The sequence below is a fragment of the Brachyhypopomus gauderio genome, chromosome 12, assembly GCF_052324685.1.
Source record: "Brachyhypopomus gauderio isolate BG-103 chromosome 12, BGAUD_0.2, whole genome shotgun sequence".
Taxonomy (NCBI): Eukaryota; Metazoa; Chordata; class Actinopteri; order Gymnotiformes; family Hypopomidae; genus Brachyhypopomus; species Brachyhypopomus gauderio.
The window spans coordinates 13,574,873-13,592,372 of NC_135222.1; the positions used below are offsets into that span (position 1 = coordinate 13,574,873).

Sequence of the window (17,500 nt, forward strand, 5' to 3'; positions counted from 1 at the left end):
CACAACAAGACCTGTAAACACCAATCCGCATTCTGTCACAACGAATAATTTAAATATTTAAATCCCAGTAAAGAGAAACGGCATATCATGGTCGTTAAGAAGGGGATCCCACACACACACACACACACACACACACACACACACACACACACACACACAGAGTCTAGGCTGTACAACACCACTTCCCTTGGCGTTTGGGTCGGTACTGCAGCAGTGTTGCTCCTGTGAGTCCTGGTGCAGTGGTGCCTCTGGACGTCTAAGGTTCTGGTTCTAAACAGGTTCTGGTTCTAAACAGGTTCTGGTTCTGAACAGTTCTGTATGGGCTGGAAGGCAAGAACGTGGTTATCACAGACCCGTACAGCCCAGTGTGTTACAGAACCTACATGCCCTGATATGTTTTACATCATTTCACCTTTTTCTTAAGGGAAGTGAGTGTTGACACTGATGTCACACGCTGCAGGGTGGTAGAGCTACAGCTGCAGGATTAGGGACGACCGCATTACATATCCAAATATATGTGTTGTGTTGTGCATGTGGGGGGACCACTGCCTGTGTGTGTGTGTGTGTGTGTGTGTGTGTGTGTGTGTGTGTGTGTGTGTGTGTGTGTGTGTGTGTGTGTATGTATGTTTATGCATGGTGGAGGGACGTACCACTGCCTGTGTATGTGTGTGTGTGTGTGTGTGTGTGTGTGTGTGTGTGTGGAGGGACATACCACTGCCCGTTCACTTGGAGCTGTAAACATGATGGAGATGTAAACAGCCCAGTGAACTGAGGAGCAGAATACCACAGCCAATGACCAGCCACTGTAAGAGACCCAGCAATCACAGAGCCAGCCAGGAAGATGTGTCTGGTAATGTATACCTCAATACTAACTTGATCAGGCGTAATAAAAGTGATCCTTCAGTCTCCACATATCTACAGAATCCACTGACTCCCACTGTATCCGTCTCCCAGTTCAGTGAGATTTCTGACATTTTGCCATATTTATTTACATAATTACAATTAAATATAATTTAACCTGCTAAATTATTTCCTGCTTCCTGTCTGTCTTTCTGTAGAACCCTCTTTGTCACTGTATCCCTCTCTCTGTCACTGTCCCTCTGTCACTGTCTTTCTCTTTCACTCTGAGTCTCTCTCTCAGTCACCGTGTCTTTCTCTGTTACTGTCTCTCTTGTCTGTGTAGACTTCTCTTCCTCCGTCACACCCACCCTTTGTAAATCCCACAAATCTGTCCCTTCTCCTCTTCTCATAATGCACCAATATGTGAGTCAGACTTTTCACATATTAAAAACTCAAGATATAGTCTATAGTGGAAGTAGATATGAGCTACACACGTGTAGTCTGTAATGGTGTGATTTATAGTCGTGTTGGTCTATAATGATGTGGTCTATAATGGCACAGTCTATAGAGCTGTGATCTTAAAAGTATGGTCTTTAGTGTGTGGTGTATAATTGCTGGTCTCTACTGGTACATTCTATTGTGACATAGTCTATACTAATGTGATCCCTTTGATTGTACAGAGTGGTGTGATCTATAGTGTTGTGGTGTCTACTCATACAGTCTATAGTGGTGTGGTCTATAGTGGTGTGGTGTCTACTCATACAGTCTATAGTGGTGTGGTCTATAGTGGTGTGGTGTCTACTCATACAGTCTATAGTGGTGTGGTCTATAGTGGTGTGGTGTCTACTCATACAGTCTATAGTGGTGTGATCTATAGTGCTGTGGTGTCTACTCATACAGTCTACAGTGGTGTGGTCTATAGTGGTGTGGTGACTACTCATACGGTCTATAGTGGTGTGATCTATAGTGGTGTGGTGACTACTCATACAGTCTATAGTGGTGTGATCTATAGTGCTGTGGTGTTTACTCATACAGTCTACAGTGGTGTGGTCTATAGTGGTGTGGTGACTACTCATACAGTCTATAGTGGACCCTCCATCATTTGTTGTGGTGATTTGTTTATGTCCATGTGGTTTGTCAGGGGATCAACCATGCTGAGCACCACAGTAGCCCCTAACAAACTAACACTAAGCCCTAAGTAATCCCTGTGCCTCTAGTTATCTCACACTGGAGCCAATACAGAACCAAGCAAGATGCCTCAAGTGTTCCAATACGATCCACCCACCATAACCAATCACATTGTCAATATGAGTAAGCACATTATGTTGCTGGGGCATTTTAAGCCAAGCAGGACTTTCCACCAACACAAAGCATCTGATGTAACGAAGGCTGAAACCTCTTAAGCATGCTCACATAGAGGCATTTGCCAATAAACCTTTATAAGATCAAGCTTGGACACTACGTTGAGTTCCCCGATACAATCAATGCAATCGCACAGCCTGGCTATGGGAAAACCATCTGTCTTAGTAACCTGACAGACTGTACAATAATCAATATACAATTCTAAACTACCATCAGGCTTAGAGACCAGTTCCACTGGCAAACTGCAGCCACTCATAGCCATCTTTAATGCGCCAGTCTCCATCTCTACTGCAACACATAGTCCAACTTCCTTTTCTGCTTCTCCAGAGACATTCTAGAGGAATATGTTGGTAGTTGTGGCATCGGCAGTCGAGTTGTTGAGGCCAGGGATACCCTGTCACAGCTCTAGAAAAACTAGAACTTTAATATCCACTAACTGATCCCAAAATAAATGGCTAAGTTGATCACTGAGATTTTTCATCACCCCAAACGTTCCTAAGAGCTGGCTTTACTCCATCCACGCCCTCATCACGCCCTCACCACACCCTCACCACACCCTCACCATTAGAGACTCTGCATCAGACCCTTCATCACTGCATGACTAGTCTGACTCATCAATTTCTCTTTAAAATGAGAACATCTTTTGGTTGCAGGACCTAGAGAAGAATCTTCCTATGAGAAGAATACGCCTATGAGACTTCTGGACACCCAGATTCCACCCATCTAAACTTCACGTACGAGATGCAGGACCTCCTCACAGAAGCCACTGGGCATCACTATCTGGTTAACTACACACTCGGTTCTTCAGTGCCAGGATGATCTGGCTGTCATCATGTAGGCATTAATATTGGATTGAGCAAGTTCAACCATTCGGCTATTTCACAGCACTCTTCAAAAGAAGCTGTTGTACCGTTCAGGGAGGCCCAAACTCTCTTAGGTTCTGGTGCTTGCTCAAAGATCTATATGCTCTGGTGGGTCAGAGAACATTTTAGCGCACGGGTGTTAAACCCAACTCCTAGTCCTGATATTGTGTAGCTATAAACTAAGCCCTTCTACTGGTATGGATGGCACACTCCTAAGAGTGTAACATTTGGAGCATGGGGGAAGGATGCAGGCATGATGGGGGCTGGGCTTCCCCACACCCGGGCTGAGACCATGTATGACCGCCATGCCCACTTGATCTGCGAGGCATGATTGTTTGTCTGAACAAACATGCTAAGATACAAAAGGGGAAACGGAACCAAACCACGAGAACACAAGGGCAGAGCTGATCTTTAAGAATGGGTATAGATTTACACAGAGTTAGGTATATGAAGATAGACCAAACCTTATAGATATTATGACACACCTAGACAATTACCAAATGACGAGAGAGACATTAACGATGTTTCTAATCTAACAAACACACAAGACGAACATGGTGATTCGTTGACTAAATAAAAAACCATGAACAGATAAGCAAACAAACCATTAACAGTGGCTAAGGTTAACAGTGGCTAACGCTAACGGGGTAGGTTAAATTTGGGAACATGAACAGAGAAACTTACAAACATGAACCAAGAAACACTAACAGAGAGAAACACTAACCGTGGAAAATATACAACACTGAGTATTACCGAGGTATACGATATTGACCATGGACGGCAATGGAATTGACTAATGCAACGGAATACTAAACAGACAGGAACTAAATAACCAAATCAACATCGAAACGAGGGACAACTGGAAACAATAACCAAGGGCATGACTAGACTTGTGTGAAAAATGTGAAAACAAAAACAAAGGCGGAGCTAAAGGGAAACCAGAGATGACGTTACATTTTCAAATATTAAAAACACTGTGGATAGGGACAGAACTCCCTGCTCATAGCTCTCAGCAAAACAGGCCTCAAGAGAGGTAACGATAAATCCCTCGGTCCTTTAAGATAAAAGAGAGAACTGCTCCAGGATCCATTAGGATGGTCACAGGTACCTGATTCTCTCCATCAGATAACAAAATAATACTACAAACAATTTAAAGGTCTTAGAAATCACCTCCAAAGCTGACTCTTGTCTCACACGAATCATCATTAAAAGCTCTATATTCTCTGAAGACCCAAGTTCCTCTGAAACGCATTTCCTGTCTGTGTAGACAGTGTGACCACATATAATAATGGCAAATTAAATCATCCAACTGAAACAGAGATTCTTCAATGGGTTCCCACTTAACTGAGGCTTAACAGAGGACCAGCTAGTACACATCCACTTAACACTGGACCAACTAGAACATTAACCACAGTATTAGGCCAATGGGATGAAACTCCATGACACTTTTTCAAACAATAATGATTGACAACTAAATATTAACAATATTGTTATATAATAATAATAATTTAACAAAACATGTTTAAATAATGACCATGGGCAACACATGATCCTCTGCACAGGTTGAAGCTTCGAGAACATCCTCCGTTTAGGAGCTGCTGTTCCGTATTCTGTTGGTTATTTTCGCCCCTTCCGGACTGGTGAGTTTACAGCTGCACGGAGACACCAGTGAGCACGATGAGGAGAGAAATCGATGGCTACAGTGGTTAGCAGGAGAGATTATTCAAATGAGAGGGATTGATTGGGAACGCATTTCATTTACATATAAATGAGAAGCTTTATGGACTGAGCCCTTTCCCAGATCCCCCTCTGTTTGGCTGACCCGCGGCCCCAGTCGAGCGGGCTGGTCCGGAGACAGGCGTGCCATCGTCAATTACCCAGCCATTACCTGCAGACCTACATGAGAAATCCATTAAGATTTACGTTTCCACGGTGAGACGACTCTGCCGCGTCTCTGTTGTTAAAGAAGGAAGTTCGGTCGTCGCGAGAGCTCAGGGGTGTGTCGGAAATGACAGGAATAGACTCACAAGATGTCATTACCTGTAACTGTGTGTCACTACATAAGTGGGTTATGAATGCCAGTGACCTGCTGTGTTTCACGGATTCCTTTTAATCTGTGTGGGGTTACACATAGTTGATATTACTGTTCCATGACATCTTAGAAAATTCTGCATCATATCTATTTCTAATAATCACCATGACTCCTCATAGCACACTATATCATCAGTCATTAACTATTATAGTGAGCCCACACACACACACACACAAACACACACACAAACACACACACTGTGAAGAGCTGCATATAGAGGGGTGATTAAACATTAGTACTGACCAGCTCTGTTAAATTCTTATGTGTGACATTGGGAAAATGTGGACACACACAAGTATGAATACTGACAACCACACACCTGAATACATTACAGGGTTCTATAAATACTAAATACAGACCTACACACCTCACATGCTGAAAGACACACACACATACACATGCACACACGCACACACGCACACACACACACATATATGCATATATATATATGCAGCTCTGTTGCAGTGGAACCTTACAGATGATGTGGATCAGGCGGCACTGCCAAAGGCTGGAGACACACACACACACACACACACACACACAGACACACACAGACACACACACACACACACACGTATCAATGTTTCATCATAAATATTTCTTACAGAGGGACACATAGCAGCCTGCATCACCAGTGGTGGGTGTCATCTCACCCCAGTCCTCCTCCTCACTCCTGTCTATACCTCACCCCAGTCATCCTCCTCACCCCAGTGCTCCTCCTCACTCCTGTCTATATCTCACCCCAGTGCTCCTCCTCACCCCAGTCTACATCTCACCCCAGTCGTCCCAGAGCGTATCCGTCACACTGAAGTGAGTAAAGTGTTCAGAGCGTATCCATCGCACTGATGCATAAATGTTCCTGTTCGTGAGCTTACATTAAGTTATTAGAATAGAATCTTTTTCCTTTTGTGCTATTGTGACCAAACGCTTCGTTGCCCCAGGGGGGCCGGGGGACATCGCCCGTCTCAGGTTTTTGAGATAACGGAGGATGGGGGTGGGGTTCATGCCTGAGGCTAGTCTCCGCCCTCCAAGTCTCAGCCCGCCCAGTCTCCGCCCACCCAGGGGCAGGGATCTGCAGGACTTTCTCCATCTATGTTAGCATGTTACGGCTCTCTCTTTCTCTGTTTCTCTCTCACCATCTCATCCTCTTCTCTCTGTGTTAGCATATTATATCTCTCGTTCTGTCTACTAGCTTATTCTATTTATTTACTACCACTGTCTTTCCTACATTATCTCTTTCTCCCTCTTAGCTTAGTCTCGCTCTCTCTTCCTCTCTCTCTGTCCCCTCTCACTCCCTCTCTTGTCTCCCCCTCTCTCTCTCCCTATGCTATTATTCCCAGTCTTTTTCTGTCAGATTAAAGTATTTGCAACCATAGGAACTCTGTCCTCGAGGAGTTGCAGCTCACTTATCAGTTCATTGAGGTCGTCTGGACCTAACCAGTCACCCTGTGCTGCTGCCACAAGGGCTGGCCTCTCAATCACCTGACCTGTCAATCACACGGCTGGTCAATCACGCGGCCGGTCAATCACGCGGCCTGTCAATCACCTGGCCTGGTGCACAGGCCAGCCTGTATTCTCTTTCTCACAGTGCTTAACTCTTAAGCAGACAGGTTAGGACTATATAGAGGGTCTCGATTATGCAAAGTCACTGAGTCAGAGTGATGCATGGGAAGGTTCCAAGAGTTCACTGCTCCTATCTGATTTTAGCATGTGGGATCTGAACCAGGGTAGGAGTTGAGTGGGAGGAGCCAGGGGGAGAGGGAGGAGCCATGAGGGAGGGATAGGGGGAGAGGAAGGATTCACAGGGTAGTGGGATGAGTTGAGGGGAGAGGGAGGAGTTGAGGGGGAGAGAGAGGAGTTGAGGGGGAGATGGAGGAGTTGAGGGGGAGAGGGAGGAGTTGAGGGGGAGAGGGAGGAGTTGAGGGGGAGAGGGAGGAGTTGAGGGGGAGATGGAGGAGTTGAGGGGAGAGGGAGGAGTTGAGGGGGAGTGGGAGGAGTTGAGGGGAGAGGGAGTAATCATGGGGAAGAGGGAGGAGTTGAGGGGAAGAGGGAGGAGTTGAGGGGGAGAGGGAGGATTTGAGGGGGAGATGGAGGAGTTGAGGGGGAGAGAGAGGAGTTGAGGGGGAGAGAGAGGAGTTGAGGGGGAGTGGGAGGAGTTGAAGGGAGAGGGAGTAATCATGGGTGTTTTCTCGAGCCAGCTGGATGTAGTGGATGTAAATGTATTTTAAACAGTGATTGTTGATTATAGACTGCCGTATCAACTCTGAAAGCAGTAGAGTGGCTTCACTGACCCATGCTGGATCCAACCTGTTTAATAGCCAAATCTGTTTAATAATTATTATTATTAATTATTACACACACACACACACAATCTGCTGGTCATCTCCAGCTAAATGATGATCTCACCCAGTCCCTACAGCATAAACCCAGGACAGGCGGAGACGCTAAGACATTATCGATGTGTTGTCAGGCAGGGGAAGCAGAGAGAGAGGCCGGAGGCTGTAATGCTTGAGATAGATTTTAAACATGGATTCATCGCTTCTCTTTCCCCATACGTTTCCCATCTTGCTTCTTCTGTTTGTTTTGCAAGAGACGGTGAGCTGGACCGATTTCCCATAATTCATCATGCAGCAGAAGAGCCTGGAGTTCTGACCGCTCAGGGCAGACGGACGCCAAACCGAGCCCTGCAGGGCCAGCAGAGAGAGACACACACACACAAACACGCACACACACACACACACACACAGAAAAACATGCACGTGCGCATGCGCACACACACACACACACACACAAACACACAGGCAAACACGCACATTTGCACACACACTCGCACACACGCAGGTGCGCACACACTCACACAGGCTTGTGCAAAAGTGTGAAAGCAAGTGTAAAATGTATTAAATGTTTTGCAGTGCACGCCCCCCCCCCCCCCCCCCCCCCCCAAACACACACACAAACACTCCCCCTCTCACAAGTAAGGGGACAGCGTATAACCCAGCTCCGTGACTCACACACGTAAGGGGACAGCGTATAACCCAGCTCCGTGACTCACACACGTAAGGGGACAGCGTATAACCCAGCTCCGTGACTCACACACGTAAGGGGACAGCGTATAACCCAGCTCCGTGACTCACACACGTAAGGGGACAGCGTATAACCCAGCTCTGAGACTCACACACGTAAGGGGACAGCGTATAACCCAGCTCCGTGACTCACACACGTAAGGGGACAGCGTATAACCCAGCTCCGTGACTCACACACGTAAGGGGACAGCTTATAACCCAGCTCCGTGACTCACACACGTAAGGGGACAGCGTATAACTCAGCTCCGTGACTCACACACGTAAGGGGACAGCGTCTAACCCAGCTCTGTGACTCACATACGTAAGGGGACAGCGTATAACCCAGCTCTGTGACTCACATACATAAGGGGACAGCGTATAACCCAGCTCCGTGACTCTCCTGTGGGCCGGTGAATGGTTGGAGGAGCAGGGGTGTCAACAACCCCCACCACTTCAGGAGGAATCCCACCTGTCAGAGTTACGCAGGCCTCGCTCTCAAAATGCCAAATAAACGTCAGATGGCTCATTTATATTCAAGAGCATTCTGTGTGTCTCCCTCTGTCTCTCTCTCCCTCCCTCTTCTGAATATGTGTAACTACAGTAATAAGAACATCATGTTGCCTTTTACATGTCTATAATTTCCTTTTTAATCTCCTGACATCTCTCTTCTTGGTCTCTGTGGTCCATGTTCAGTGTGGTACACACCATGGTACCCAACAGCACACTGATTACACCATTTTTCACCCTTTAAATAGGCAGACTGACTATTCGAAGATAGCTGTGATGCTAATTACAGGACACACCTTAGTTTACCATGTCCCTATGGTCAAATTATTTTCAGTCTTTTCCAGAGATACCTTCATTTTTGTCCAGGCCAGATTTATTGATTTGTTTTTGTATTATTATTCTGTTGGACCACAATTCAAAAGCAATCTCTGCTTTTCAGTACATTTTTATTTATTATTCCTTTTGACAGTTTAAAGTTATTTCAGTGACCACTGGGTTTTTCTGTGGCAGGAGTGAACATACAGTGCTGTTATATGGTTCCTCACTGTCCCTCAGACTGTGGAGGAGTGGATGTAGAGTCCATCCAGTGTGCTGAACTCTATGTTCACCAAGAACATACGGTATCAGGAAGACTTTAAACTCAGGGAATATAGATTTTTGTAAAGAATGTGCTTCTAATCTGAGTAAATTCTTCCCTCTTGTATGGTTTCTCTCTCTGATATTCGGGAGCTGGTGTTTTTCACCTGTGAGGGTGGCGCTGTCACACCTAGGTGCCTTGCTTGAGTTTATAAGTCATGTGATTGGTCCGCACCTGATTGATATGCTTCAGCTTATCAATGACTTGATTAATGACGGGATCCACCTCCTTCACCCGAACCTCAGGGTTATCAGTCTGGGCCTTGACTCCACTCCCAATGACACGTTGGGTGTAGCTGGAGAGAAAGAGAGAGAGAGTGTGAGAGAGAGCATATATGAGAGAGTTGTTTTGCATGGAAGAGTCTGATAGTGTAGTATAGTTCAATGTGTTGAATGTAAGGGTCTGATACTGTACTAGAGGTGTGTTTATTATTGAATTTGGTTTCTTATCATTACTAGTGGTAGGAGAGAAAGACAGGGGTGAGGAAAAGATGGAGAGAGAGAGGGATGGAACTGTGGCAACTCTGGCCCAGTGGGAACATCCTTACATGAACCAGTACAAACCAGTAAAGAGAGAGTGGGGAACAGAGAGAGAGTGGAGAGAGTACAGCCTTACATGAACCACTATAATCCAGTAAAGAAGAGAGAGTGGGGAAGAGTGGAGGAGAGAGGGAAAGAGAAAGAGGGAAGAGAGGGAGAGAGAGAGAGAGAGAGAGAGAGGGAAATGGTCCACAGTGCCCAAACAAAAGAGTTAGGGTTAGACAAAAGGCAGCTGAATAAATTGAGCCATTCAATAAACCAGCAGAGCTCTGAGCCAACAGCAAGATCAGACTTTAGATGTGGGTGGGAGGTGGGGGGGGGGGGGGGGGGGGGGTGACGTGAGGCTCCTCATTCTTTATGGTCGTCATGGTTCAATCTAAGTCATGTGAGGTTCCACAGGACATAAACAGAACGCCCAACAGGAAGTTCCAACAGTTCAGCAGAACCAATCAGACCTGGCATCTCCGAATCCGTGATGGCCAGGGTGTTTGTGCCGTGTTCAGCCAGACTCTGCCACCACCATGTTTATGCAGCACAGCACACAAGAAGAAACAGAAAACATGGTGGAGGAGCAGAAGAAGAATTTATTTTGCTTAACAGGACAGATTCCATTGAAATGTGTCTCAATTTGCCTATAAAACGCCCTGTTTTGGAACACATCAACACAGAAAAACAAAAGTAATTCACAATAACAACCAGTAAATGTTAATCTTTCTTTTGTCACTCCGAACAGATGGTGTGCGAAAGGCATATTGGGTCAGAAACTCCCAGAACGGGTCTCCAGAACAGTTCTCTAGAACTATGGGTTCTTGACTCTCACGAGACATCCTTCACCTCCTGTGACCCCTTACCCTGAGGCTTCAGGACCAGGGGCTCTGAGGAGTTTTACCATCACAACACATGCAGTGGCCAATCGGACGGACCAATACAGAAGCTGTGAGTCAGATCGGTGCACTGCGGATGACAGCAGGAAACTGTGTGTGTGTGTGTGTGTGTGTGTGTGACAGGAGGGTTGAGAGGAGAGCAAATGACTCCTGCACTGCATTGCATAACCCAGTGACCTCTGACCTCTCTCCACTGTCATCACTCAGGAGAGATAACACTCAGATAAAAGAGAGATGGTGGAGAGAACAGAGTGTAGAACACGGAGGTGTTAGTCGCTGAAAACCTTCAAACGGCCTTAGATGACGCAATTCAGCTCAGTTCAGTTCAAGAAGATAAACAAGAATAAAATAAATGCATTATAAATGAGAACTAATAAATACATTAAAAACAAGAAAAATAAATGCATTATAAACAAGAAAAAAATAAATACATTATAAGCAAGAAAAAAATGCATTATAAATGAGAAGAAAATAAATACATTATAAACAAGAAGAAAAATACATAATAATACATTACAAACAAGATGAAAAATACATTATGAAGAAAAAATACAACATAAAAAAATAAATGTATTATAAACAAGAGCAAAAACACATTACAAACAAGAAGAAGGGAAAAAGAAATTGTTGGCACAAGCAGGTGGGATATGACTGTGTAGACCAAGGTGCTACCTAGCATGGACCAACAGGTCTGGGTTCCACAGGGAACTCCTGTGATCACCACCACCCTGGTGTAAATAATGAGCACACTGCTGCAGAGGGGATTGTGGGAGAGAACAGAAACGGTACACGTGTGTGGCTCAAACAACACCAAACGCACACGTGTGGCCCTGCGTGTTACAGATGTTTTACATTCCCGATGGTACACAGCCAGGCAGTTGTAATCAGATTATTAGGTGGGTTTCTGAGGCGTGTCATGAGGCAATCAGCACGAGAGACCTTGGCTTTGACCCTGGTGCTCCTGTTTGAACAGGACTACGAGCATTACCAGGAGTAAACATTCCACAGTGTCTGGCCATGGGACCTGCAGATTAAAGAGGGTGCAGCAAACACGAAGTGAGTCACTGAGGAGAGGAGCATGTTGGGGAAAATGCAGGCCAACGCTTCAAGTCAATAATAATAATTAAAAACAAAACCACAAAACCCCAACAGACTTCAAAGCACAGTGATGGATGTTCAGATCAGCAATCATGAAGAGGAACACTAATGCTACCGCTAACATTAACTCGCATACAAATGCTAACATTAACCTTAACCTTCACACCAATGCTAACCTTAACCCTCAGACTAATGCTAACACTAACCTTAACCACAAAGTGTATTTGAAGTGAGAATGGAGACTTCCTTTAGTAAAGGATGGAAATGTATGAACATGTTTAGAACTGTGGTTGTCCTGAGGATGACGGACATGATGCCTTTACTCGTTTACCTGTTCACAGAGTGGATGGACTGATTTAGACACAATCTGCTGTCAAGACAACAGGAATCCCTTGGTGCTCACTTATCGTCCTGCGGATAAAACAGGATGATGCAGAGACCGCATCCTCTGAAAGGATCCTCCACTAATTACTATTATTATTATCATCATTATTATTAATCTCCTACAGACTAGACAAATGACCCTGACCATTCGGATAACTGTGCTACTGCTGCCTGCAACTGCTCTAATGTACTACATGTACATTTATTAAGGCAGCTTCTTGATCAGTTTGTAGAACACGTTTGGACCAACAAGATTAAGGATGTCATTTCCAGTGTTAAGGCATTTTAATACTAATGGACATTGTATTAATGATATATCTGACTGCCAGTTGTTGCTATGGCAACAATGAAATTAAGAAATTCAGAACTTCACTCTCAGGACTTCAGAACCTCATGAACGTTTATACATCATACCTACTTCAGTAGAAAACTACGTTCATATACAAACTGGTTCCTCCTCCTACAGATTCAGAAGCACTTTGCTTGCACAGCTGATGAAGGACCACTGTCCAAAACGTCCTGTTCCTCTGGAAACTTTGTGTTCTTATATCCATCACTTGTATATATGTACACACACATACACACACACACACACACACACACACACACACACACACACACACACACAAGCACACACTAGCAGTGAAACTACTCAGGCAGGAGGAAGGTACTCATAAGACATAGAAGATGCAGTTGATACCATGGAAGCAGTCAATGGAAGCTACACTCCATATTTAGTGGAAGATTCTCCCACTTCTGTGCTGAAGAGACCAGGGAACTTCTGGAGCAGCTCATCATAGGGCCTCTGTGTTTATGCGTCTGGCTACAAAGACACAGACACTGTCCTCTTTTACTGTTACGTCTAGGCGAAGCGTCTGCCTGGAGAATCCTCTGTACTGATGTTGATCCATCTGCAAGGTCTCCTCAGCAACTCCCCTCAATTCAGCATGCAGTGGAACAGCACAAACGCAGCGTTAATATACGACGCTGTAACCCGGCACAGAAGAGCGAGAGTGCGCAGATTAATACCTCTCTCAAGAGCTTTGACTGGAGAAAATTAGAAAACGTTTCCACACAGCAGCGCCGGTTCCGTTCCTGAGACGGCAGCCCAAAGTTTTTACAAAGTCTAAAACATTCTTTCAGACCTGTAATCAGGAGATAGGGCAGGTGGAGGCTTCGACAGGGGGGTCTGGTTGCCTGACGACCGTTGCCTGACGACCGAGTTCTAAGACAGTCAGCATGTTGCCATCCGCAACTGACAATCCAAGGACATGTGGCGGTGTGTCTGTAGGAGCGCAGACGCGGGGCAGACACGGCGTCTGAGTGGAGCAGGAGCAGGAGGACCTGCAGGAGACTTCAGGCCCCATTACAGCAGCACTTCAGGCCCGACACATTCTCCACGACACCGCGCTGAGAGACAGCTGCAGAAGTGACACGGTCCCAGTGACGGTGGAGAGGGACCGTAGCTGGAGTGACACGTTGGCGGTGACAGTGGTGGTGAACGTCAGTGGCGGTGTTTAAGCAGCCTCGGGGAGCTGCAGCGTCTCTGTGTCTCAGCACCGTCTCCGTCCTTCACCACCGGGACAGTTTCGACGTCTCCATCCTGCAGGGTGGTGGTTTCAGTGCTTTTGTTCAATGAAAGTTGAAATCAGCGCGGACTAGAGGCAGAGCTCCCTCTCAATTCTCTCTCATCTTAGATTTTCCGGCATTTCTTTCTTCCTCTGTCCTCTCTCTCTTCCGTTCCCAGGTGACAGATGAAAGTATGACCTGGTCAAATGAGGAACTAGAACCAGGCCAAGAAAGACAAAGTGTGGCTCGGATGTGAGCCAATCAAATGGCGAATCGAACGACATGAGGAGGAGGGACTACAGTGCCTGCTAGTTTCCTGTGTATGTGGGGGTCCAAATCAGGACAGAGACGTCTCTCTCTGCCTCCCCAATCAGCTCTCCAAGATGACCTCCTCCCTGCCTAGACCACCCATGATATCCAGCAGGAGGTAGAAGCAAAGATGTTCCAGCTCAGGTCTGTTGGGATTCCGGATGCCCTTGACCCCGACGTTCCCACCATGTCTGCCAGACACCAGAGAGGAGCTCCCTCGTGCTGCTGGTGGGCCCAGCAGGATCGTTCACCCGTCACTCATACGCTGGGGGCAGCAGACAGTTCTTCCCAGACAGTGGGAACTACATTAACACCGCAGCCCTTCAGGGAGGCCAGTCGCTCCATGACAGACAGCTCTGTAACGCATGGTTCCGTAACACACAACCTGACCCTATCCAGAGCTAAACGAGTGTGCGCCACCTCACATTATGGCTGACAAGCCCAAGTGTCATTGTCTTGGTCTCCTTGAGAGCAGCTGGACAGGTTAGATCAGCAGCAAAACTGCACATGGAGCCAGCAATGGCTCTCTCTCTCCGTGTCCGTGTCTGACTCCTCCCCCTCACAGCTCCCCTACTGCCCAGTGCTCAATGGGTGGGCTTCCCTGAACAAGCCCCGCCTCCTGGTCACACTCAAACTCACCCCCCCCCCCATTTTCCACATTCATGGTTCCTGTGTCATATAATCTGAGACATCTTCATCAGGACAATCATGGAATGGTGATTACCAGTGGCCAGCTGTTACCAGGGAAACAACATCACCTCAGTGCTGTTCGCTAGGGGCAGATAATACTCCCCCTCCTAATGCCCCCCCCCCCCTCAACCATCACCAGCAACCACCTGACTCACTGAAGCATCGCTGTGGGAACACTGATGATGTTTGTGTTCCTTCACTGCTTAGCTATGCATTGGATTTCTGCCTCTGACGGGTTTATCCACACACTGGTGCCTTCCCAGAAACGCCTCGTCGTCCTGACAGCCTCCAGGAATGTTCCCAGTGCCTCCGTCCAGATTCCCGCCCACATTCCACGCTCTAAAGATTATCCAGATCGCAGCTTTCCACAAAACTGTTTTCACATGCAATAGAAATTCAAAACAGTCAAGAATAAAAATGGTCATTATGTTTATTATTGTTGTTGTAGATGCAAGTTGCTTTTATGTGGGAAAAACAGTCAATCTCCTTTTCATTTGCTGATTCTGTTCCCACAGCTCTGATCTGCTGTCTCCACAGTGATTCAGGTGAGACTCCTTCACCTCATCTAACCTGTCATCACTGCTTGCTGCAGACCCTGAACAGGAGTTTGCTTTTTGAAGAGTTTGGGGCTAGAGATGAGATGGTTAGAGATGAACTGACCCTGCAGGGCTTCCATACTCACTGCCAAACCAACCCACAGCCCATCCATCCAGACTCCAACTTCTGCATGTTATAACAGGAGATGCCTATGAGAAATGTGTGTGTATGTGTGTGTGTGTGTGTCCATTTGTGTGTGTATGTGTGTTTAGCAGAGACATGGCTAACAGCTGGAGGTCAGTAAAAATCCATCTGCTGTGACCTCCAGCAATCTCACGGTGCAGAGTTCAAAGGTCAACAAGATCATTCCAAACAAGCAGCAGGGAAAAACAACTATGCTGAGGTCAGGAGTGATTCATTCTCCTCATGAAGAAATGTCTCAGTCACTACCACCAGCACCTTCACCATCGTCACCACCACCACCTTCATCATCATCACTTTCATCTCTGTACCTGGGACAGGTCTCATCTATTAAAGTCTGCCACTATTAAAGCCTGCCAGTATTTCTACATAAAGCTTTTATTTATCTGTGATGGTGGAGCTGCAAGACAAATGAAGCTGCTGATGAGGTCCAACTACGATTCCTGACAGGGTCACACGTGCGGAAATCACACGTGTTCCTCCTGGAAAGTTTACTGTCAAATCCTCCTGCACTGTGACTACATTTCCCAGAAGGCCAGGGAAGAGAAGCTCTCCTGCAGCTCCAGGACGGCCGACTGTACCAGACGGCGCCGTTTGCTGAAGAGGGCAAATCAGACTCTCGTTGCTGCCCTTTACTTGATGATGCGTAATGAACTTGCTCAGGTGTCCCTGGAGCCAGGAGGGGGCGGGGCACATACAGGAGGGGGTGGAGCACACCCAGGAGGGGGCGGAGCACATCCAAGAGAAGCCCAGCATGTTTGATCAACACGTATGACTACGTCTGACCACGATGTGGTTCTGATTGGTTAGTAAGTTTGACTAAGAGTTCTGGATTTGTACTGAATGGTTTTGTCAGTTCTGTCATGCACTCACTAAAATCCTGCAGAAAAGCAGGACTAAATTATGGCTGACTGGACAGTAGAAAGGCATTCTGGGTTCTCCTAGGACAAATGCGAGTTAGTGGGGGGTTTTGAGATCTGCTGCATCGCATTTAGGACAAAGCTTTCAAGAGATTAACTGTGGTAATGACGAAATGGGTTGTGTAGCGAGGCATTCTGGGTAATGCGGTTCATCAAAGAGAAGCTGTTATTTAGCCGGAGAACCCAAGGCCTCTGGGCAGCGAGGGGCCTGATTTCATACTGACGGGTAGATAAGATTCACTCATCTAGTGTTCAGCACAGCTCTCCGTGAGATGTGAGAAGCCAAAACACACATCAGCTGGTGGGTGTGTGTGTGTGTGTGTGTGTGTGTGTGTGTGTGTGTGTGTGTGGGTAGAGGGGAGAACAGACAGTACAGGAAATGAAAGAGGGAAACAGAGACTCCCAGGGTTGGTTTTGGACAATCCTGGGAAGGAATGTTTAGTGTCATGATTCTGGAATTCTGTGTGTGTGTGTATTCGTGTGTGTGTGTGTGTGTGTGTGTATTTGTGTGTGTGTGTGTGTGTGTGTGTGTGTGTGTGTGCGGTGTATTTTGGATATGCTCATTTCACACATTAAGGGTGTGTTGTGTGAGAGGCTGAAACCCAGAGAGAGAGTGTGAAAGAGGGGAGAGAGAGACAGAGAGAAAAGGAGGGAGAGGGGGAGAGAGAGGAGAGAGAGAGGGAGAAAGACAGGGAGAGAGAGAGAGAGAGAGAGAGAGAGAGAGAGATGATGGTATTTTGCACCACGAATAGGACATAAGAGCTCCTGCCAGAAAGGCAGCTGCTACCCCAGTAACACACACATACACACACATACACACACACAGTTGTTTATCCTAAGCCAGATGCACAGTGGCCATTCATCTTGGCACCCAGGAGAATGTGGAAGCTTCCCATTAACCCTGTTAAACGCAGTAGGAGGTGGAGAGAGGGGTGGAGATCCTAACCACCCCCCCCCCACACTCACACACACACACACACACACACACAGTCCAGTGTGACTGCTC

General features: G+C 46.6%; 1 protein-coding gene across 1 annotated transcript in view; it reads right to left on the reverse strand.

Moving 5' to 3' along the window:
• Positions 1 to 17,500, reverse strand: part of gpc5a (glypican 5a) — a 112,314-nt gene that overhangs the window by 55,827 nt on the left and 38,987 nt on the right. Inside the window, exon 6 of the mRNA XM_077023215.1 lies at positions 9,538 to 9,658. Coding sequence (XP_076879330.1) covers positions 9,538 to 9,658 — 121 coding nt within the window. The remainder of the gene's footprint in view (positions 1 to 9,537; positions 9,659 to 17,500) is intronic.